The sequence below is a fragment of the Hemibagrus wyckioides genome, linkage group LG06 (genome assembly GCF_019097595.1).
Source record: "Hemibagrus wyckioides isolate EC202008001 linkage group LG06, SWU_Hwy_1.0, whole genome shotgun sequence".
Lineage (NCBI taxonomy): Eukaryota > Metazoa > Chordata > Actinopteri > Siluriformes > Bagridae > Hemibagrus > Hemibagrus wyckioides.
Window position 1 is genome coordinate 23,209,647 of NC_080715.1, and position 24,860 is coordinate 23,234,506.

At 41.1% G+C, this 24,860-nt stretch overlaps 1 protein-coding gene across 2 annotated transcripts in view; it reads right to left on the reverse strand.

Moving 5' to 3' along the window:
* The window catches only part of igsf3 (immunoglobulin superfamily, member 3), a 126,939-nt gene that overhangs the window by 72,034 nt on the left and 30,045 nt on the right, over positions 1-24,860 (reverse strand). The window contains exon 2 of one of the 2 annotated variants that reach the window (XM_058392110.1): positions 23,571-23,948. In XM_058392110.1, coding sequence (XP_058248093.1) covers positions 23,571-23,948 — 378 coding nt within the window. Of the gene's footprint in view, positions 1-23,570; positions 23,952-24,860 lie in introns of both variants that reach the window. The other variant, XM_058392109.1, reaches the window with a different exon arrangement.

A 24,860-nucleotide genomic window follows, 5' to 3' on the forward strand; every position in this document is an offset into this window, starting at 1 on the left:
CCTTAACACAACACAACACACATCTACACACCTTAACACATCACAAATCTACACACCTTAACACAACACAACACACATCTACACACCTTAACACATCACACATCTACACACCTTAACACAACACAACACACATCTAAACACCTTAACACAACACAACACACATCTAAACACCTTAACACAACACAACACACATCTACACACATCTTACACACCCTGACACACATATCTCACACACATCTACACACACCCTAACACACAACATACCCTAACACACATCCAAACACACCCTAGCACACAACATACCCTAACACACATCCACACACACCCTAGCACACAACATACCATAACATACATCCACACACACCCTAGCACACAACATACCATAACATACATCCACACACACCCTAAAACACACCTACACACATCCTAACACAACACACATCTACACACACCCTAACATGCATCTACATACCCTAACACATATCTACACACATCCTAACAAACATACCATAACACACATCCACACACACCCTAGCACACAACATACCCTAACACACATCCACACACAACCTAACACGCATCTACACACACCCTAACACAACACACATCTACACACACCCTAACAAGCATCTACACACCCCCTAACACACATCTACACACACCCTAACAAGCATCTACACACCCTAACACACATCTACACACACCCTAACAAGCATCTACACACATCTACACACACCCTAACAAGCATCTACACACATCCTAACACAAGACAACACACATATTCACACATCTCACACACCCTAACACATCTACACACACACCACAAGACACCCTAACACACCCTGACACGTATATATCACAAACCATAACACACATCTCACACACACCGTAACCCTCTAACACACCCTGACACATATATCTCATACACCATAAGACATATCTACACACACCCTAACACACAACACACCCACAACACACATCTCACACACATCAACATACACACATGCAAAAGAGCAGTTGCTCTACACAATCTGTCTGTGTTTAGAATCATAACAGTTGAATATGTGCTGTGTAAACACACTGATCTAAACCAGCATGTGTGTATACAGTATACAGTTATCACACGTGAGATCACAAATCCTTCAACATCTCACCAGTATGCTGATGTCTGAAACACAACCAGTCAGTATTCTTTTCTGCATTAGCTGCCATTTAATTCTGGTCATCATTTTGACAAACATTTATACCGGGACTTTCTGCAGCCAGGAACCTTTTAGAATTTCCAAGGAGCTTCTTATGGGACAGATTTCATTAAAATAAAACTGAATTCATGAGCATTGTCACAAAGCAGCTTTACAGGAATATAAAAATTCAGTGTTAAACATGAGCATTGAGTCTTAGAGAGATGAGAAACGAGTCTTAACGGTGAGCAGAGTCTCAGAGAGATGAGAAATGAGTCTTAATGGTGAGCAGAGTCTCAGGGAGATGAGAAACGAGTCTTAACGGTGAGCATTGAGTCTCAGAGACATGAGAAACAAGTCTTAATGATGAGCATTTGGTCTCAGAGAGACGAGAAATGAGTCTTAATGGTGAGCATTCGGTCTCAGAGAGATGAGAAATGAGTCTTATGAGTATTACACTGTATGTATTGAATTTAACTGTCTGTGTAGAGCATGTCTGTTCAACACTATACAGAGCCTCAGACTTAATGATCACCTGAGCCACTAGCTTACATCCACTGCAGCTACTGTAACACCTTTTCACCTCTCATTATGTCAGTGTGCTAGAAGTGATTAGTTTGAACCGGTGGTCTGGTCTAAAGAGATAAACCTGAGGAACAGTACGAATGAACGGCTCCAGTTGACTCAGTGACTAGCACTTTAATTCCAATCTTGCTGGAGACAGTAAGAGACAGTAGGAGTGCTGGTGTGCTATCAGGCTTTAGCTGTCTAAATGGAAGAGAGCTGAACAGTAAAGCAGAAAAAGCAGGTTATGGCCTCGCTGGATGTAAACGTAGAGGGTTGCTGGGAAACACAGCCGACCATACTCTATAAGCACATCTGAACTGGAAAAAAAAAACAAAAAAACAAAGACTGATTTGATTTTTATTCTATAAACATCACATTAAATGACACCCAGTTCGCTGTTTAAAGCTAGGCTATCTGAGCTGCATGGGATTGCTGGGTAAAGCCTATAATTGGTGTAAATCAGAGGTGTCTGGTGGAGGGGGTGAGGGGTTAGCTGCATCCTCTATGGCTTGTTTTCAAGAACCATGCTGTTCCCCTGCTAATAGCATGCTAATGAGATTCCCGATGCTAGACACACAACACTTCCGACAGACGATGCTAGGAGGGGGTGCGCATCGCTACTTGATTACTTCTGATGCTTTTTATGCCGGCTTTGAGATATGTCTGTTCTTTATTAAACTGGGGCCTCTGAAGCCTGCCTTCACTGTACTGTACTAATATAAAAGAGAAGCATCCTGAAGCCATAGGCAGCTCATAACCACTTCCCAAACTCAATAAATCATAGAAAAGTACAAGGCCTTTTTTTCTGAATACATCAAATGATTTCTTTTAGAAAAAAAAAATTTAACAGATGATATTTGCTTGTGCCCTCAAATAAATCAATAATAAATGATGATACTAGAGGGATTGTAACAATAGCCTTTAAGTAGTGATGCTGCAAAAGTTTCATCACATACATTAATTATGTTTATCAGAATCCTAATAATCCATCTAACTGGAATTTTTAAAAAAAAACATTTATATATTAGGGATCCTTTTTGTTTACAGTTTTTTGCACATTGCACTGTATAAAATAATATACAGAATGTATACTGGTCGGCGCTATTTTGTGTATTTTGTCTATCTGTCCTGTAGTCTTTTTGTCATGCACTAGGTTGCACATGATGCACTTTATGTAGCTAGGACCTTAGCTCTGTGTTTTGTTGTTTTATGTAGCACCAGGGTCCTGGAGGAACACTGTCTCATTTCACTGTGTACTGTGTCAGCTATATATGGTTGAAATGACAATGAAAGCTTCCTGACTTGACCATTATCTGTTTCTGTATTTGAATCTGATTATACAAATTCCTCCTTCTGACCTTTAAAACCCTCTACAGTCTCGCTCACCTTCCATCCAGACGCTCAGCTCTCTGAAGCAGGCCGACGCCCTGTACCACGCTTCAGGCTTCTTCGCCATGGAAGAAGGAGATCGTTTGCCGTAATCACTCCAAAACTTTAGAATTCACTCCTCGAGAACTTTCCAAATACCTCCTCTATCTTTAAAATGTCTCTATCGTAAAATGTTTATTTCTTCAGCACTTTGGCTCCTGAAATACTTACATCATTCCTGTTTGGCTTGTCTTAAGTCTCTGTCTGCTGTATTGATCTGTTCAGCACTGTGGTTTATTGTCTGTTGCTTATTAGTGTTCTCCTGATATGTCTATAAGTTTGAATGTAATGTGCTTTTGAACTTTGGAATTAAATAAATAAAACTTCTTCATCTTCATCATCATATTATTATTATTATTATCATCATGGCATTCGTGTTAAAATTCGTGTATTACTATAAAGCAGGTGTGGTCTAAACTAAAATCTTCAATTTTCTCTAAAATCTGCCTCGATGCCCCCGGAAATACCTGACAACCCTATAAAACAAAAAACAACAACAACAAAAAAAAACCAACAACCCTGAGGCTGACATACCAGCAGCATCAGCACTGTCTGTGATTTCAGGGTCCGACAGTTCCATCAGTCGAGTTCATAACTGATCTGAACTAGTGATGTGTGTGGGACTGTCTTTAATCCTACACACTTTCGCCCGCATGAAAGCAAAAATCCTGCAACCTTCGGTCTGAAAGATATCCTACAAACTTTGAGGCCAAGCTAAATAAAATTTCTCTTTGATCAAATGAGGGAGGTACACATGAGGCCAGAAGTTTATATGAACCAAATCCTTGCAGAATGTTCATGTTAAGCATTCAGCTTTTTATTGAGTTATGTTATGTTTCATATAACTGATGTCTAAATATCATCCACAGGACACAATAATAACTGAATTTATATGGAAAGTTTACACACACACACACACACTTCTTCATACTGTGCTATGATATGATAACTTTTGATGTCCCTTGTCTGTCCTGAGCAGCTAAACTACCCACTGTTTTTCAGAAAAAATCCATCAGGTCCCGTACTTTATTAGGTTTTCCGGCATCTTCTGCATATTTGACCCCAACAGAAGCTATATGATTTTGAAGTCCATCACTGAGGACAGCTGAGAGATGTAAATTGTTATCATTTTGCCATCTGGGAAACATGTAAACACTTACACTGTTAATAAATTCTGAAGGACAGAACTAAATACAAAAAATAAGATCTTAGAAAGAAAGAAAATAATATCAATTTACACCAGTTATCCTGCTCAAAGGTTTACACCCTCCTGTGTCAGGTACGAGTCTCTCATTTGTCCTTAGTGTGAAGAGATGGATCTTAAAATTAAACAGCCACTATTTGTAATTAATCAGGCATTGTTGGACGGTGTGTGTTAATACTGCTAACATTAGAAAATGTGTAAAGGCTATAACGTCTGCTTTAGCGATGATTATAAGAGCATTTTTAATTTTTCAACAACCAGAGCATCCTTTCTCCTGAACGTCACAATAAATAATCAAACTAATAACGACATTAGGATGATATTTCCTTCTCAGCAAAGTCATTTCAAACTGTTATGCTAACTAGCCTCACATCCAGGTGCTAAAATCTGGGACTCAACAAATCTTCAATATATAAGCAATTCCTACACCATCACTTAAAGGTTAGGTTTTCTTTCAGAATGATTTCCATGTTTTATCTAGTAATCACATCCATCACTACATGTTCCTTTAGTAAAGTATGTCTCTAATTAATACTTAGAGCAAACACTGTTAATGAAATGGCAGCAGCTGCAAAGATATGGAGACAAATAGAGTATATGGGGGAAAAAATCTGCAAAGCTTCAATATGCAGCATATCAGTGTTTACATCACACATTTAATATTTATACACTGTATCACAGCAGTGCAGCAGCTGAGCAAGCTGTTAGCATTAACTGAGATTTACATCTCAAACTCTGAGCTGCTGAGTGAATGTGCGTACACGCGCACACACACACACACACACACACACACGTCACCAGCCACACCCTTCCAACCCTGTCCTTGACCCATGGCGGGCAGCTGCTCCTCTCTTAATGGCACAGCAGACAAAGACTAAAGAGAGAAAGGGAGCTGAAACAGATAGAAGGCTAATTATACTCGGTGCTCCCGGCACTCCTGACCTCACTTACACACTGCATCTGGTCTTTGTCTCTGTCTCTGTCACATGATGACAGCAGGGGATAAAAGAGCGAGGGAAATGTGGTTCTCTTGCCTGATACCAGACAGCAGCTCGCGGCAGGGGCCTTCTCTGAGTTTCAGTATGATGACAACACCGCGGCTATGTGTCTTTGTGAGTGTACAGTGTGTGGGTGTAGGTTTGTGTGTGTGTGCATTTCAGATTCGGTACGATAATAAATGTGAGTTTCAATAACAGCTCATTTGGGAAGAACCGGTTAGTTGTTAAATGACCCTGACACACATCATGCTCCTTGTTGCCTTGGTGACAGGAATCACAGATTTTCTTTTTCCCCCTGCAATTTGACTCTTTGCACTGGTATCTGTAGAGCTTCATGAGATTTTAAAAAGGTGCATAGTGATGACTTCCACTGAGAGAATTTCAGATAAGAAACTTGTTCAGCTCTTAAGAATTGTCCAAATCTGCTCAGACTATTAAAATGGCCTTTGCATCAGGAGTTTTGAAAAGAGAATCGGTAAGCGCTCGAGACAATTTCTTCTGGGTCTCATCACTTATATGTACACACTTTCAGAGGGGAAAAAAAGACCTCTCATTTTATTATGAATCCAAATGTTACACAAATCCATCTAAGAGGCAGGAATTGCAGGAAACATGAGACAATAAGCGAGAGAGGGGGCAAGTTAGGGGGAAGAGGAGATGAGAAATAAAGCAGGTTACTGTAGGTGGTGAAAGATGAAGATTTATCTGGCAGCGAACCAGTGAGAACATCCATCAGTAAAGGTTTTACATGAAATGAAATTGATGTTGACATTGAAAGAGAAGACAACAAACTTTCTTCACACCAGCAGGTGATAGAGACAGAAGAGTAGGAGTGATGAGGACAGAAAAAGAGAGAGAAAGAGAGAGAGAGGGATGCACTTTGGGGAAGTTTACTGCCAGTGGTGGGTGTAGTGTATGAAAGCCTGCGTTGGAGCCCTGTAAAGCCGCACTGATGCTAAGATACTGTGCAGAAAGCCCTGGCAATATCCGAGAACTCTTCACTAGGAATTATATATGGCGCTGAAACCACAGGAGAGCTACAGTCCAGCCTCTCTGAGAGTCTGATATGGTCAAAGTATAAATACACGCTTCACGGGATATGACCAGAGGCTTAAAGGGATCAGAGCACGGCAACACACCCTGAAATAATTGGCCTGAACAGTCCTATAAGACAGATGAAACTCTCACACACCTGGACAAAGGGTTTGGTTTGGGCATGCGTCTGAACTCGGCATTAGACTTAGCAAAGGATTAATAGCGGAGCATTACAAGGCTCTTATCGTTGGGATAATCGAGCAGTCATTAAAGGGAAAGTGTAACAGGATGTTTGGGTACAAGAGGCCTGTAATCCGATTAAACTGATCAGCTCATTAGCCGTACCTCTGTTTCTCAAATCAGGGAAGAAGATAAAGCACAAGTTTGCCACTCTGGGATGAAAACAATGAGACGCAATGTATCTCAGCAAATCGGGAAGTGAGTGACAGCGTGCTGCCAATTAATCAAGTAAGTGTCAGCTCTGCAGCAACCATCTGACACTAAATGTGCTCGATAAAGTAGCTAGGATGGTTATTGGATTTGTCATTATAATAAGTTGCAGCGTCATACCTTTCAGAGTTCATTACGTTATTGAAGAGGTTTTTAAAAACACATGTATACAAAAAAAAAACACAATCGCAAGCCGGCACATCAAAACACAATAAACAAGATGGAAAGACATGAGATGTACATGACACAGGGCCGGCCATATCCTAAACTCCAACATGTTGCCCAGTCCCATGGTTTGGTTTATTCAATTCATAGCTACATAACAAATCACAACTTGTTTTGTAATAGTCACTAAGGAGTTTTTTTTGCTGGTTGTTAAACTTACTCGTCTGCTGGGCAACTGCAAATAAACAAAACAAAACAAACACCCCTTCAAAATCTCCTTGTCAAGGGCAATGTCAATAGTGGAGGATAGAACAGATAAGAAAATAGATTACTGTTATAAACAGGGCTGCAAACATAACATCGCTGGACTCCAATTCCTTCCTGTCCATCTCTCCATGAGCCAAACCTCCTGCTCTTTCACCCTTTAGCTTAGCTGTCACATCTGGCCATATCACTGAGCTGAGGAGTCTGGCTCTTGCCTCTAAGCCTGTTACAGTAGTGCTTGAATCAGCAGAAATATGCATGGAAAAGTGATTACTACCCAAGACGCACAAAACACAAACATCCTGCACTCTGACTCTCGCAGCACAGAGGCAATCAGCAGCAGGGCTAGCATGGTTGCTACAGAGACTTGCTTACTGCTCCCACATTAGCATGGGAGCACAAAAGCAGCCAGAGGCTCTCTGATGCACTTTCCTGTAATTTGTTTTGATTTGGGACTTTTAACCAGAAGGATTATGAAGGCTTTTTTTTCTGCTACTCTTTGTCATTTATAAGCCGCTAAAACACACCGACAAAAACGTTCTCTGATGAAGTGACAAAAACGCTCCGTCTTTATATAACACAATGTGTTCAAGACAGAAAAGAAGGAGCGGAAGAAGAACGAGGTCTTTTAAGTCCATCAACATTAACATAAAGCAGCTGTGTGCCAGCTTGAGGGTTTAAGCATACCTATAAAATTTCACTCGCTAGTGTTTACCAGCAAAAGCACGGCTGGTGGCTTTATTTTTAGCTGGCAGGGATCAGACGCTATCAGTTTCATCCTCATTCAAAATTCTAATTTCATGTTTGGCTACGATAAGGCCTGAAATGCATCGTGGTGGAGAGCAGTCACAGGGTGTAGAAGTGCACTAGAGGGCTTGGCACCTAATCTATCTCACTACTCTCCTCTCCATCACTCTGTCTCTTTACTCTATCAGTCTCTCAGCCCTTCAGACACCCTTCCACAGCAAGCTCTTCAAGCCCACCCCCTCATCTTATTCCACTCTTTTATTCAAAAAGCTCTCCAAACACAGATGGTCAAACCTACTGACCAATTAAACATGTCCCGGAGGAAGGGCATAGTTACAGTCCAACCACCTGATCACAAAGCCTTACTAAGGTATGTTTATGCATGAGGCTGTGTGTGTGTGTGTGTGTGTGTGTTTATATGAATATGTATGGCTTGTTCGACAGTACACATGTCTAAATTTAAGAGGCTGAAGGCATTGTATAATCAGTTTTGCAGATTTATACTCATTTCATTTTTGAAAGGGACGCGTTTCTTGGCCATGTCACACAATTACTGACACTAAATGTTGCTGTTCTTTCGGCTGCACCCTGTCCAGGGTCGCAGGTCCACAGTGGATCGTTTGGTCCACATGTTTCGATTTGGCACAGGTTTTACCCCTGATGCCCATGTTCATTCAGCTACAAGAGCATTAGTGAGATCAGACACTGATGCTGTGTAAGAGAAGTCTGGTACAGTGTTGCAGAGGTCCAGTTCATCCCAAAGTGGGATTCAGTGGGGTCGAGGTCTGCGCTTTGAGAGTTCTTTGACTAAAACTCCAAACGATAACCCGTGTGGTCATGGACCTCACAGAGGGACTGTCATGCTGGAAAAAGCTTTGGCTCGAACCCTTAGTTCCAATAGAGGGGAATTCTTACAAAGACATTCAACATTATTGTGTGCTTTAAACTATGTGACAACCACATATTTATGCGATGGTGTCCATAGATTTTGGCCATGAGTGGGGGAAAAAAAAGCAATCCCGATTGTTAAAGAAAAAATGCAAGTACTAATAAGCGACAATTTCATGGTATCACGGACATTGGGTCAATAATCCCTGAGCAGTTTCATTAATAATCAGCCACACTGCAGGATCACAGTAGAGCCAACAGAGCGCAGCTGAGTTGAAGCCAGATCCTGGGATTGATGGTAATAACCTAATAGACCAAAACCTCCATACGGACAATGGCAACAGATGCATTCACTTACTGTCCATCTGAGCCCCAAGCAGCTAGAAAGGGCAGAGGAAAGGAGGGGTTTGTGTCTGTGTCTACCTGAAAGTAGGCACATGAGGCAGTGTGTGGTATGTGGGTGTGTGTGTGTGTTGTTCCTGTCTTTTACACATCACTCAGGGCAGTGAGAAATACCATGGTCCATCAACAACATAAAGCAACTGAGTGATGAACTGTGTGTGATGAATACAGGTAAGATCTGATATAAAACTAGTAACGATTGTTCTTCTCCTCTAGTCCAAAGAACATACATTTGATAACACAATACCTGTAAACATATATCATTAGGGCCGAAGCACAATATATAAAAATAGGCTATTACGCTCATTCAAAGCATTAACTGTAGATTTACAACCATGCTAGTGGACCTCAAGGCTGATTAATTCCACACACATAACATGACCCTTTTTCATACATTTTAAACAAACGATGCTCGACATAAATCAGAATTTTCAATTACAAATAACGAGGAGAGTGATTAACTTTTTTTATAGAGGTGGCTCAAGAGTTAATGTATTTTAATAAGCTGGGGATCGTTGAACATTGATTCAGGGTCTTATGGAGAACTTCAGAATCATTAACCATGCACTATTGCACATTTTATTTGCACCCATACTGATTTAATGGACTGTTTTTATATATATATATATATATATATATATATATATATATATATATATATATATATATATATATATATATATTTTGTGTGTGTGTGTGTATGCACCCATGCATATATTATGCTTTTGAGCACAATAAAGCAGGCATTTGCATGCAATCTGTATTCGATACTGGTCCTAATCCTCATGTTTATTTATAGGACTTGCACGTGATCAGGGAGACATAGACAGGTAAGTTTTTTACGTCTTTAATGACCAGGACCCAGCTGACTGGAAGTGAGAGTATAAAGATTTTGTGTTCTAGGCACTTATGTTTCTGATGGTAGATTGTATGTAGTGTGTAAACTGACCATAGATTTTAGTAATTAACCACATGATGAAAATCAGTCTGCGCACACTGCCAACTAATGTCATTTAGCTCTAAATAATGCTGGCTTATATTAAAAAAAACAACCAAACACATCCCATTTATATCTTCTGTTACAAAAACTATTTTTCCTGCAAGTTGTCCATGTCTATTAATCACATACAAAAATTATGAAGAAATCCACTACAATATACAATGCTCTTTTTTTTTACTCTGGGCATGGCAGCATTGTATACTTTCAACAGGATCTTCAAGTTATTTTATTTATGAAGGACATAAATTTTTTAGCAGTTTGCAAACTTAAACTTAGTGGCCACTTACGCTTAAACTAGGCTTTGACAGAGCGTACGTCCTACTGGTACAAATGCCTGCTGGAAAAAAATTCATAAGAATTCAAAGCTGCCTCGTAAGATTAAACTAGATCTTATTTATCCATAATGGCTTTCACTTACTGCTCTATAACTCTTCTGTGAGCGCAGAACAACAGTCAGAAAAGGTGACGAGTCTGGGGATAATTACGAGCAACAGTAGGCTCTATCAAAGCAGATGGAAAGTGATGACCGGATAGGGAGAGGCATACTGATGGGACATATGCTAATAAACTAACACTGAGGGCACCTTGAGCTGTGATTCATGAAATGAAAAATAAAGCAGTTGGCAAACCCTAACTACTCACACAAGGACATTATTTGGATCACTGTATGCTGAGGGAAAACACTCACTAAATGTATTCTCAAGCCATTCATATTCAATTTTTTATTTTTTATTTCAGAGGATTTATTGAATTCATTAGTTGGTACAGAGGAGATATGAACGCCTGAGGCGTAGTGGTTTAATCAAATCAAAAGTGCCGTGATAAAGGAACACTTTGGCCCATTTTCCCCAAAGTAAAGATGAACCTTGTTAACATCCTCATAATATAAACCTATTAAGTATCACTCATTAGCTGAGAGCTTGTTACAGGAAGTTCTTTTGCCTCCCAGTCACATTATACTATCACAAGGTGGCTAAGAGCCAAATGTAGTTCTATCAAAATCACAGTGTAGGGAGGAAGAGAAATGTGGCTGCTAGGGGACATGAAATCAACCAGCATTGCAATCCTCATGCTTCAGGTCCAGAGTAGAGTAAAGAATCCCCAAGGAAAAATCATAACGCTTATTTGCATATCCGAACTTGTTAAGAAGTTGGAGTCAGGGCATTGAGTCAGCCATGATGCAGAGCTCCTGAAGCAGAGAGGGCTAAGGGCCTTTCAAAAGTGGCAGCATGGCAGTGCTGGGGTTTAAACCCCTGAGCTTCTGATCAGCAACTTAACTGTTTGAGCCATCACTTCCTGCTTCTCAGCAGCTACTAAAACAGCTCGATACAGAACAGTTCCAATGGAATATGATCACGCATGTTCCCACTGAAGGAACACAAAAACATCCTTTAGTTTTACTGGGTATTAATACCAGAATCTTTTAAGCTCTTGCTCCAGTGTAGGTGCCTTCTGCAGACCAGTACTATCTGACTGGTCAAATGTAAGCGGTACATGATGACAACATTTTTGCCTGAATAAAAAGTTAATGGATGATTAGTGATGACTAAAGATTTCCATTTCTGGCATATGCCCTTATCCAGAGCGACTTACAATATCTCCTAAGGGGTTAAGGGGCCCAGCAGGTGGACCTGGGATTAGAACTCACAATCTTCTGATCAGCAGTCCAACACCTTAACCACTAAGCTATCACATCCCCTACAGACACAGAAACCAAGAAGCAAAAACCTTTCAGCAATGGATTGTGCACATGCTTCTAGTGGCAGGCTGCTCACAGTACATTTTTGGGCTTTTAACGTTTAAAAAGACATATTAACGTTAACATTAAAAACGACCAACAAGCAAATTTTCTTCTACTATAGCTTGCGGATGAAACGTTGGCTCTGTAGCACAGCGCTCACAATGCCAGAGCCTCACTGGAAACGTGCCCACTGACTCCACCTGTGCCAAACCCCACCACCCCATTAAAAAAGGGTTTAAGCAATACAATTCCCACACAGTCTATCTCTCTTTCACAGACTGACTGTAAGGGAGAATCCCAATTTCCCCCGAACGCTAGGCTTTATTCCAGACCTCTCTACGATCAACAAACCAAATCCTGAACAGTTCAACAGTACTTCCTTTAAAGACCTGAGCATAAATAAAGCATGTCTTTAGTGCTTAAACCTGTCAATTATTCTTAAGTGTTTCAGTTCATACAGTGCCTGTAGATGTATCCTGTCATAGGATTGCAGGTTCAAGTATGAGGAAAAATTTCATCTCTGTTGCTGCTCCAGAACATCACAATTTGTGTTTGCGATGTCTGCAACTCTCTTATATGCTATTCACCTCCTGGTGCTTAGGTTCTATTCTTCCTTCACAGCAGCAGACTTTCCAGTTGAAAATTTGTCTTTCTTCAGGCCCAAGTTGGTGTTTTTTTACTTGTTTCCCCCCCCCACCAATCCCTCGAGCCAGTCATCATTCAGGGTACCACCTCATTTGGCTTCCTCACTGTACACTCTGCTTCCTCCAAGACCGTGTAGCAGCTCCTAGCTGCCGGCCATGGAGCTCGTTCAGAGTAAATTACTGCCCTCTAACATCTGTCAATTACTGCTAACACAGATCTGGTCATGCCCAGAGGAGGCTTCTGAGAAGGTTTAAAGCCAGGCTAATGTCGTTATGCCAGGAGTCCTTTCCGGCAGCCAGTGGGATCTTCAGGGAAATGGCTGAGCAGCAGCAATGAAATCACTTTCTTTCTGGAGTTGAGCCAAGTTGAGATTCATGACAAGCAAACACTCTGTTTGAGGGAAGACCAGAGCTGAGATGAGACGTAATGGTGAAGTGGCCAGTAAATATGAGTCATGAGACTGTCCAGAAAAGTGCAGAAAGGTTAAGAATGCTGTTTGAAATATTTCTCATTTAATATTCAGATCTACTTCCTTACTCACGCACTGATTTAATAGACTCTCAGCCAGATTCTTCACTTCAAACCCAATATCTTTTCAGCACCTCATGATGAGCAAATGCAGCCCATCTCTTCTCTCTCACACCTTCTGAACTATTAATGGCACTTTTAATGAGAAGAAACATTTTCCTCTGAGAGTATAGAAGCATCTGAGTATCTGAGTATGGGTTGATGTAAATAGGAAGAAAAAAGCGCAGCTAAAAAGAAGAAGAATGGACAGAACAAAACCGGCAGGATAGAGACGGTGGAATTGCCTTTGTGCTGATTTTCTAAACGGGTTCAAAAGAGATAGAAAGTCTCTTGCATCACTCGGATTTCCTCACGCTGATTTCAGCAGAGCCGTTCTGCAGGCGCACTTCCCACGCACACGATCTACATCGCATCTCTCCGTCTCTGCTCCTCCCCACCATCGTTCCATCACGGGCGGGAAATTAAGAGCTGCTCATTCAGTGCTTCCCCTGTGATAACCATCACGTCTCTTAATTTACGCATTCGCCATCATGAAGTCATCATTCTTGTGGGTAATAACCGAAAAGCGATCTCAAACGAGGACATGGAGAAGAAAAATAAAATAATGGAAGTAATAATAATGGAGGTAATAAGTCATGGGCAAATGCAGCTCAAAGTTTCTGGCTAAAAGCACTGACGATACATATAGAAAATGTGACATGCTCCGCTCTGTTCTGCTGTTACTACAAGGCGAGCTCATGCCTCAGGCACTTCAGGCTATGAGTAAACTGTCACTCTTTTCAATTAACGCTCTCTACATCTACCAGCTGAAAATAATGGCACTCTGTTGCTACTAATTCCTATTCTATACTTTCTACAAACCTTTTAACACAAACAGCATGTATTGTGTTGAATGCAAACATGACCTCTAACAAGCTGGGAGTTTCCTTCTTTAGCAGTTCCTCTAAGTATTTAATACCATGACAACGTATCCATGCAAGGTTCTACCAGATTGACTAGAGTGGAACCAGACTGTTTCATTGTTCCAGCTCATTATATGTTCACAACATCTGGTGACACTTTAGAGAGATGTTGATGAGGTGCTGAAGTTAATATCCGTAGTAGTAATAAGGGGCAGAAAGGGGCGGAGTTACAGAGAGACATACTATTTGTCAGCTCTGCTTTCAGGATGTGTGTAGGACGCGACACTCAGCTGCAGGTCTCCTCCTACACACCTGGAGACCGAGAGAGTGAAGCTACAGCATTGGTCCTGTTTACACAGCACTACTACCATCACTGCTGCTACTCAATATAATAATCAAGCACAGAGAGAGAGAGAGAGAGAGTGGGAGAGACAGAGACAGAGAGAGAGACAGACAGAGAGAGAAAGAGAGAGAGAGAGCGGGAGAGACAGAGAGGGAGAGAGAGAGAGAGAGAGACAGACAGAGAAAGAGAGAGAGAGAGAGAGAGAGAGACAGAGAGCGGGAGAGAGAGAGGGAGAGAGCGAGAGCACATGCTGCAACCTGACTGTTAGGATTCTCCCTCTTTATGCTCATTATTGCTCGGAAGGAAGTGAGGCAGAGCTTTATCACGGACTGTGTTTCACAAATACACTGCTACTCACTAACCAATGATACAACAAGAGGAGAGAGAGAGAAAGAGAGAGAGAGAAAGAAAGAAAGAAAGAAAGAAAGAAAGAGAGAGAGAGAGAAAGAAAGAAAGAAAGAAAGAAAGAAAGAAAGAAAGAAAGAGAGAAAGAAAGAAAGAAAGAAAGAAAGAAAGAAAGAAAGGAGAGAGAGAAAGAAAGAAAGAAAGAAAGAAAGAAAGAAAGAAAGAAAGAAAGAAAGAAAGAAAGAAAGAAAGAAAGAAAGAAAGAAAGAAAGAAAGAAAGAAAGAAAGAAAGAAAGAAAGAAAGAAAGAAAGAAAGAAAGAAAGAAAAGAAAAGAAAAGAAAAGAAAAGAAAAGAAAAGAAAAGAAAAGAAAAGAACCGTTTGGATCAATTCCAGAATCTAATCAGCTCATCTACTGGTTACAAAGAAAACGGCATATAAATCCTCAGAGAAAAATCCTCATCTCCTTTAGAGATGGAGAAAGGAATAAGGAGCAACACAGAAGAAAAAAATGTAAGTAAAGAAAAAGAACCACCAAAAGAGTAATAGATAAGTAAAAAAAGGAAGAATATGAGAATTATGAAGAAAAAGTAGAAAAGATTAAAACAAGGAAATATAAGAAAAGAAAGGAGAGGAGTGGATGAACAGAGAGGACTGCACTGTGTCAGTATTGATGAATGTGTGAATGAGTCATTCTTATCTCCAGCAGCTCAAAAAACCGGCATGATCCAGTGCAGGTCAAACCACTTGTCCTTATATGCGTAAGCAGTGTGTGTGTGTGTGTGTTGTACAGGTGTATCAGGTTTGGGCTGTTAGAACATGAACCCAGCGGGAGTCAGGAGCTGAATTTCCCCCTCATTAGTAATCGTCACTTACACACCGCTGAGGACACACTACACCCCATGTGCATCAACCACAGTTCACTCAGCCATTGTGTGTGTGTGTGTGTGTGAGTGTTTGTCATGTTTCTCAGAGTTTTTTATTTGCCTGGGTAAGGAGAGATGATACGTGTGGTCATTTGGATCTTATCTGTAAGGTTACCCCCCCAGCCCGCCCCTTTAAATACAAAACAAAAGCATAGTAAGCTGATCCAACAGTTATTCTTCCTCACTTTCATGCTTTCACCTTTTATTCTTCTTCCTTACTCTGTCTAGCACACTTCCATTCTCAGAGCCAGGTGAAGCTGCTTTTGCGTGCTGCTGAAGAGGGCGAGAGAGAGGGAGAGTTAATCTGGTCTTTACAGAGAGTAGATAAGAGGAGATCACCAGCATGCAGAGGAAACTTTAGAAAAAGAATGCACAGGGAGGAAAGTCAGAGCAGAGCCCCCCACCCCCCCACACATACACACACAGCACTACTCTGCTCACTAAAAAGGACTGCCACTTCTTGCAGCTCTTGGTCATCCTGTCAGAGAGAGGGAAGAGTATGTGGACTGTTTCTGTGACCAGTGAAGAGAGTGGATGTGGGCTGTCAAAACAAAGACGTGTCGAAACAATTCACCCTGAGAGCCAGTATTTACTCAGTGTAGGTTCTCACACTGGTCACAACTCCATAGTGGATACACAAACACGCCCACATGCTCATCATAACTCCAATGCTTCAAATAAGGAGGGCAAAAAACAACCCTCAACACACACACACACACACACACACAATCAATATCTTATTAGAGCGAGCTGACGCAGTGGACTTCAGTGAAACTCTGAAATGTGCAGTTCATCAAACCCTCCGTCTCTCAAGAGCTCAACACACTGAAGTAAACGCTATGCAACAAATCAATCACAAAAAACCCCTTAACTCCAAATCCTCTTATTCTGTTCAGTGTGACATCACCAAGGACAATGAAAAAAAAAAGACAAGAATCGACTGTTTGGGAATCTACAACTGCATCATCACACGTCCTCTGAGAGAAACAGGCTGTTACATGCATCGATGGTGCTCAGTGAAGCAGATGGGGTAGTCATTTCTGTCACTTAGTGAAATGGTTTATCTCTGTAATGCATTGCTCTCGTCATCTGATGCCAAATACTCATGTCATTTACTGTTAAGGAGAGACCATTTTATCCTGAGTGGCGCAGATACGTCTGATAGCTTCACTCTTTTCATGTCATCTCTCAGTGGTGCTACTCACCCACAGTCCTTTGGCTATAGAGAACGAAGCCTGCTTTACCATTTTTTCCCCCAGTAAGATGCCAATACTAGTTCAGAGAACCAGCAGATATTTTGTCAGTCGTCAGGTTTCTAATGCTTAAAAAATAACATGGCAGTCATTTCCATCCTTCAGCATCTACACAGCAGAAATATGATGGTGCAGACAATAATTACACACATGAGACCAATCATAAATTCATTAGCTATGTGAAAGCTTGACTGGAAACATGCAGGTTAATGTATTTTAAACACATGACCTCATATGACAACCTAGTATCTATTTAGATGCGTTACTGGTGGCTAATGAAAATAAACGAATACTCAAACAGCTAAAGACAGGAAGAGTCTGTCTAGCCGTACTCCTCGTCCCCTCCTGACAATGCCTTGGATGTCCGTGTGTCTATTTTCATCAGACACACAGTTAGCAGAGGTGTAGGACAGTCCTGCACTGCGTGGTTCTGATGCTCAGATTCTGTACTGTTTTCATGTCCCTGTGGGATGCTGTTGAAAAAGTATGTCATATGCAGTGAGGAATAGCTTACTCTGGACTGTACTGGTATAGGAAAATAATGTACAGTGCTTTGGGGCGTGTAATGTAACACGTAAGCAGAGTGCCACAAACCTCCACCCAATCACCCCAACCCCAACTCCATCACCCTAATCACCACAATTCCAAACCCAACTCCATCACCCCAATCACCACAATTCCAATCCCAACCCCATCATTCCAACCCCAGTCCCAACTCCATCACCCCTAACCACAATCCAATCACCCCAACCGCAGAAAAAAAAAAGAACCTTTATTATTAGTCATCTAGATTATGTCAGATTATGTGGATCATCTGCTGGGCAGGTCTCTGTGGGTGAGCTGTTACTATAGAACGCATTACGCATTAGAACATTAATATTTACCTTTAAAATGAACATTAACAGCGTGTTAAATGACCAATCAGATTTGAGCATGTGGTATAAGTTTACATTTATTTAACCAGTACGAATAGTTTCTACTGATGAGTAGGATGCGCTGCTGGTTAATGTGTGTAGTGCAGCAGGCGGTGAGCAGTGCAGTAATGCAGTGCAACAAATCAAGAAACTACAATGAGCTATGTTCAAGCAGAAATATAAAAAATGTAGAAGTACAAATTGCTTTCTGAAAGTCAGTAAGGTGTTTTTTTTTTTCTTTCATGGGTCATTCAACTGGAGAAAAAGAGTCTTCTCCAAAGCCAACTATCGAACTACTAATTACAGCTGAATAATAACCTAATAGCCTGCTCGTATAATCTGCTTGGATCGGGCAGCCGGGCTACTGATCTGTCCACACCTTAGAGGCATTTTTCTTTTTTTTTCTAATTAAATGAGTGCAATTTAAAGCAAGTTTTCAAATAAACTAATTAGCTCTAAATTAAGCTATAAAAATTGTCCGAAAAAGGTTGTTTGCAATATGCATTAATTTGTGGGGCCTCCCACACTGTTCAGGAATAATAAGCAATAAGGAAATTTCCTAATGCACAGTTAAAAACTGGTTATTATTTCTAATTATTAAAATAAATTATTGTCAGAAGATAAAAATATTTAACTTTAATTATTTAACAATTTTGACCAAATTAAGTGCATTATCATGGGCATATTTTTTAGTTTTAGGAAGCAGAACATTAGCCATAGCAAAGAAAGGAGTTGTTTCCTCTTCTGCCCACTGATCCACAACTTCCCATTTCATCTTTGAACCCCACTGCAATGTACAGATCTTAAAATCTTATTTCAACGTTGGCCATGAAAAGAACTTGAACTCCTGGTGAGGTGATGACATCAGCCTCAAGCTTCTGACATCACAGGTTTTTGGTTTCACACCGTCAGCTTTTTACTGACCGAGAATCGACTGTTTTGGGGTAGAAAAGAATGTAGCAGGACCTGATTAGAACGATCACTGTACATGAGAAGCTTTACCGATAGACAAAGAGAAATATTTATTTAAATTACAACACAGTTTGAATAAATATACATTTAAAAAAGGTCTGAATCAGATACAAATCAGGTACAAATGGAAGAGAGTACTTTAATAGGGAATTTAAGTGCACTACTGAGTGAGGGGGCATGTGTGGCAGCTGACAGGTTAATAGAGCACTACAGTGCGTGTGTGTGTGTGTGTGCGAGTGAGAGAGAGAGAGAGAGAGAGAGAGAGAGAGAGAGAAAGCAAGAGAGAGTGGACATTAGAAGTCTATAGAGAAGTGGGTTAAGAAGTTAGAAACAGAGCAGATGGTCTCTCACCACTAACACTACTAAAAATAGAGACTTCAATCAGTACAACTTCTGCTTCACTCTTCCCAAAGAGACATGCTCAGGCCTGGCCTCCGTTTATTTCACATACGGATTACTTCAACTGTCTGAAATGTTTATACTCCTGAACATTCAAGCCTAGACTGTTTTCTCTCAAATGAAATGACAGGGTAGTTTAACAGATAGTACAAATTACACATGGATTTTCCTGCTATTCTGTGACCCATAGCTCATGGCTTAGATTACAGCTCGATCCGCCCGGTTTAAATTGTTTGGACACACACGCACACCCCACAAATACAAAGGCAGTGTCAGGAGTGTACAGCGAACACTTTAGAGCATCTTGCGTGTGAAAACATGCAACAGCTTCACTTCTATAAAAGCCTCTTACACACATCAACTGCATGACCTAATGCTCAACTGTGTGCATAACCTCTAACCTTTTATTGAGCGGTTTAGACAAATAGTTTCATGGCCAAAAAAAAAAAGGAGAAAGGAAAGAAAGTGCACTCTACACACTCATGTCAGTGCAGCTCTAATTTTGGGAGCCAATCTGCCTTTAATCATCTGCAACAGGAATTTCAGTGCTAATCAAGTGTCAAATGCTGTCCATGACAGAATAAACCTTCTGTGTGTGAGTGAGTAACCGTGTTTGAGTGTGTGTGTCACCCTCTGACCCCTCCCAAAAATATTCCACTCACGCAATCACGCTTACGAATGTCTCTCCATCCAAAAAAAACCAAAAAAACAACAATATTAAAATGAGGGAAATAATGGTCTTGTCCAATCCCTACCTAGCAGCCAGCCTTCCCCAATAACCACAGCTACTAAAGAGGATTTGTGAAGACTAACACGTGCTTCCTCTGAGACATGGAAAGCCAGTCAAGCACATATTTTTGAATTGCTGCTACCATATGTGTACATATGTTTACAAGCGTCCTTTTATTTGCCACACAGACTGTATACTGGTCAGTGCTGTTTTATGCATCTGTCCTGTCTGTCTTGCACTTTTTGCACTAGGTAGCACACTATGCACTTTGTATGTGTCTAGGATAAACTACTTTTTAATCTCTGTGTTGTTTTACATAGCACCAGGGTCCTAAAGAACCGTTGTTTCATTTCACTATGTACTGCTTCGGCTATATGCTATATGCGGTTGAAATGACGATAAAAAGCTTCTTGACTTGAATCTTAAAACACATTCACATACATAACAGTGACATCACAAATGACTGCCTAGAGTGTTGCTGTGATTGAAATCAGAGAGTTTTTCTCTCATGGTCTCCTGGATTCAAACTTGTGATCGATTAAAAAAACAAACAAGCAAACAAACAAAAAAGCCTCCCTTTTTCCTGTGAAGAAGTAGAGAGAAAAAAAATCTAGATCAGACCAGCATCTGATGTCCTTTCTTGACCTTTTGGTCAGAGATTATCCTGTACAAAGCATGTAACAACATCCTGATGACACTATTGTCACAAAAAGCACCTTTGTAATGGATGATATTGACTAGAGTGATACGATACAAACTCATCGCATTACAGAGCTGCGAGTGCTGTCTGATGCGTGTGAGTAATGTCTGGGGACTGTACTGAGTTCTGTCACTCAGTGACTAAAGCGCATCTGTCTGGATATGTTATGAGTCAGCGCGGAACTTTGTTCCAAAGGACAGATGCGAGCAGGAGCTGCTTAGACGCGCGATAATGTCAGCGCGAGGGAAAGATATTCCTTATAATCTGTCTAGTAGCAGAATGTATATAGAAGGGGCAGAGATTAATGTGGTCATTAAACAGGTGGCTCCCTGTGTGTGTTCTCCAACTCTCTCAGCACACATCACTCATGAGTCATGAGCTGACACACACACACACACACACACACACAGAGAGACATAAATAAACCGACACACAGGCAATCGATTGAATTGACACATGAAGAGACTACAGCATAATGATTCCTGGAGGTTATTTGGGAAATCAGTCATTTAATGTCCATTGATCTGTTATCTGTTATCTTCATCTGTTACCTGGAAATGTTACCTTTAATCACAACCCAGAACACACTGCCAGACAATAGCATGATTGAGTAAGGGAATGTGTATATGTAAAGGATTAAAGCTTAAAGTGTATTAAGTAAGGAATAAAACATGCTGAGGCTTTAAAATGAATCGTACTGTGTGGATGTATATAGTTACATTTAATGTCATGGAATGTGTGTTAAATAAGATGAGTGCCAAAAAACACAAATAGCTCGGTTCTTACACATCACATCAGCAGTGTTAAACTGATATAAAGTGCTGATATTGGAGACTCCTTCCTTTTTTTTAATTATAGGCTTAAGTAAAGTGAATCATCCACCAAGATGTCTTTATTTACCAAAGTGCTGAACAATAAGCCAAGGTTATGACTAAAATCATGACTTATAGAAACACACAACACACCCAAACACACCCACAGTCTTGTAGAAATATCAGAAATTCTCACACATGCACAAATGCTTCCTTCCCTGTAGACCACAATCAGCTTAATATCCTCAGATGCATCACAGCTGAGAAAGCAGACAGACAGGAAAGTGAGCAGAGTGTGTATGATTTGGAGGGGTTGTTCATTATGATTAGGATTAAAAGGCTAATGAGGATTGTATAATGGCATCAGACAGCAGAGCAGACGATAGGGCCTGTGTCCGGGATAATGATGGGGTGGGCTGGCACGCAGATGGACTGGCATTCTGTCAGGTACCTACTCTATTACACAGCCTGTAAATGACTGATGTTACTGAAAAATCCACTCGGGCGTTAAGACTTCACCAATTAACACGGTGCCATTAGCAATGCTGATAGATAGGTAAGTGCTGGAGCTCGGTACAGTGCAGGACTCAGAACGAACTGCTTTGCGAGTTCATTTGTAATACAGTGGTGCATCTTAGGCAAGTTGACAAGGAAATAAGATTTACATAAAAGAGCTCTGGGGCCATGTTTCAGGATTCTAATAATGTTGAATTGACCAGAAAATGAGATTCACTTGAAATAACGCTGGTGCCCAAGTAAGCCATTTGTTTCAGGATTCTGACAAACGAGTGTGGAATAGTCTCTCATATCAAATAATACAGCGCAAACACACTGACAAGAATGCCTACCTGGCTGATGTGGTTTGGTTTGGTTGGATTCGCTATGCAAATATTTAAAACAGAACCAAAAACAAAACGTTTGCTGGAGTACACGCGAGAAGACGAGGCTAAAATCTCATCAATGTTTCGCTGAAAGCCGAGAAACACGCATCATGGAAATCAACCACTTATATAGAACGCTGAGGTGGTGCTACTTATGAAATAAATATATTAAATATAGCACTGAGCGTTATCCTGCGTTTTCTTATTTTCTATTCTTTGGCTCAGAAAACATTTTACTTCTGAAGCAGTTAAGCTCTGTCCTCTGGCATTCATTTTGCCATGCTGCGTGTCAGAATAACAGTTTGCTTGTCAAAAATTGCTGCCCGCAACCCAAAATAAACAGTATGTTCAGCTCGCTCTGAGCTGTGGGGTCGAACCAGGGTTTCGCTGCTTTCTCGCTGCAATCAAACCGCACAAGAGATTGTTTAGAGTCAGACTGAGGCCACCTGTCTCAGGCAACGTCGGACCGTTGCATCCGAGTGTGATTGCAGTTTTCATCTGACCACATGAACGGGACCAAGAGTGAACAGAACTAAAGATATCAGAGCAAAACCGATACTTCTGGTTTGTGTGATATTGGGCATGGTACTACACAGTACCCAATTAAAGAAAACCAAAAAGAAATGATTGATAGATGAATAAATAAATAAAAATAAAAATAAATAAATAAATACGCTGGCTGAGGGCTGAAAACATTTTTCTTCGTTGATGAGGAATACAGTGATGGACATAAGGCACACAACACGCTGATGCAATGTTTACAAAAATCATGAAAATCACCTGAGAATGTCGAATACTGAGCTGCAACTAAACACATGATTATTATATAAACAACTCTAGCATGTAGTGTTTACTTTTATTGTTTTGGTCGTCAATCCAAATATCCAGAACATATTACATTTCTGCAACAGCTTTAGCTCTGTCCTTTGGCTCAATTTAAAAAGAAAATTAGACACAAGCTGCCTGCCACTTGGAATACACAATGCACAAGATGTTCAGTTCAGTTGTGGTTTTGTCACTACAATTGAACTGTACTAGATGGCCTGGGGATCTGCCCTCAGCATATCTCTCTCAGATGCTCTTAGACCAGTTGATTGGTCCGCACCCGAGTGTGTTGTGACCTGTCTGAATCAACACTAAGGAAGACTCACCGGTTAGGTTGGTTCGAGCGCTGTAGGTGCCCAGGTAGTGCCCGTCTGTGTTGGGTGTGTAGCATTCGAAAACGCCCTGGTCCTTGGCCTGTAGCTTGGTGATGTGCAGAAGGGCGGAGTCTCCGCTCAGTCTCTGTACGTAGATCTCTTTGGCATTGACACGTTGGGCGTAGACAGCGTAGGCATAGTTGGCCTCGGCTGTGCTGACGATGCGGATCTCTCGATCAGGAGCTGTGTCGAGGTACATTGACCACTCGAAGTCCTGCTCCACTCCCTCTCTGTAGCCAGTCACGTTACACCAGATGGTCGCGTGGGAGCCCTCAGTTCGCACCAGAGGCCCGGGCTGCACCGACACTAGCCTCTGGGCCATGCTCCCGCCTGCTGGACAAAGAAAAATAAGAAGGGAGAAGTCTTAGTGATGGACAAAATACACACTACAACTCAAATTTCTATACATGTTCTCCACAGCATCTGCTGTGCAACGAGATGTCACGCTGTTCAATCCACTTATGTTTGATGAAGCCTTTTTAGTCTGCGTGCGTCTGAGTGTCTACAGGCAGTGTTTGACCTCCGCCACTTCAACAAGGCCTATTAGTGGCCCTCAGGAAACAGACGCACTACAGCTTTCATACTCCCCACAAACACACAGTGCGTGCGGCCTGCTTGTAACAGCGGACGTCATGAAGCAAGCAGGTTCTAATCAGAATACAAATAAATGCTCCATGCAAATTAATGAAGGGAAGTGCTTTTGATCGTGCTGTCAAAACACAGCCCAGAATTTAGCAGAACTAATTATTCTGTCACATTCAAATTAGCTCGGAACAGAGGAGGGTTTGAACAACTCAATGAGCACATGATAAAAGAGCAATTTTCCTCAAAGCACTGAATGACGATGAGCTCTCGTCTGCAAAGGTAGGCCACAATCTGCAAGATTAGCTTTACTTTCAAGTTTATTCTGAAACATCTGCTCCTGAAAAACATGGATGGCAGAGAAAGGCTGTTTATGGGTCTGTTGTGTTTAGAGAGAGGAGCTCTCAGGCCGTGTCTGCATACTGGCAGCTTGGCAGGATAAAGGAGGAAAAATGTGAAACAGTTGGAGGTGAAGAAACAGTTAGGGAGCGATGCTTCGGATGTCATTGTCCAATCTGTAAGAACGAAAAAGGAGAGCCCATCTGCTACCAAGTCCCATCTGGCATGGTTCTGTGACTCAGTGCATGTGTCTGTGTGACGCGAGCGTGTGTGTGTGTGTGTGTGTGTGTGTGTGTGTGTAGGTGTAGATGTAAGAGAGAT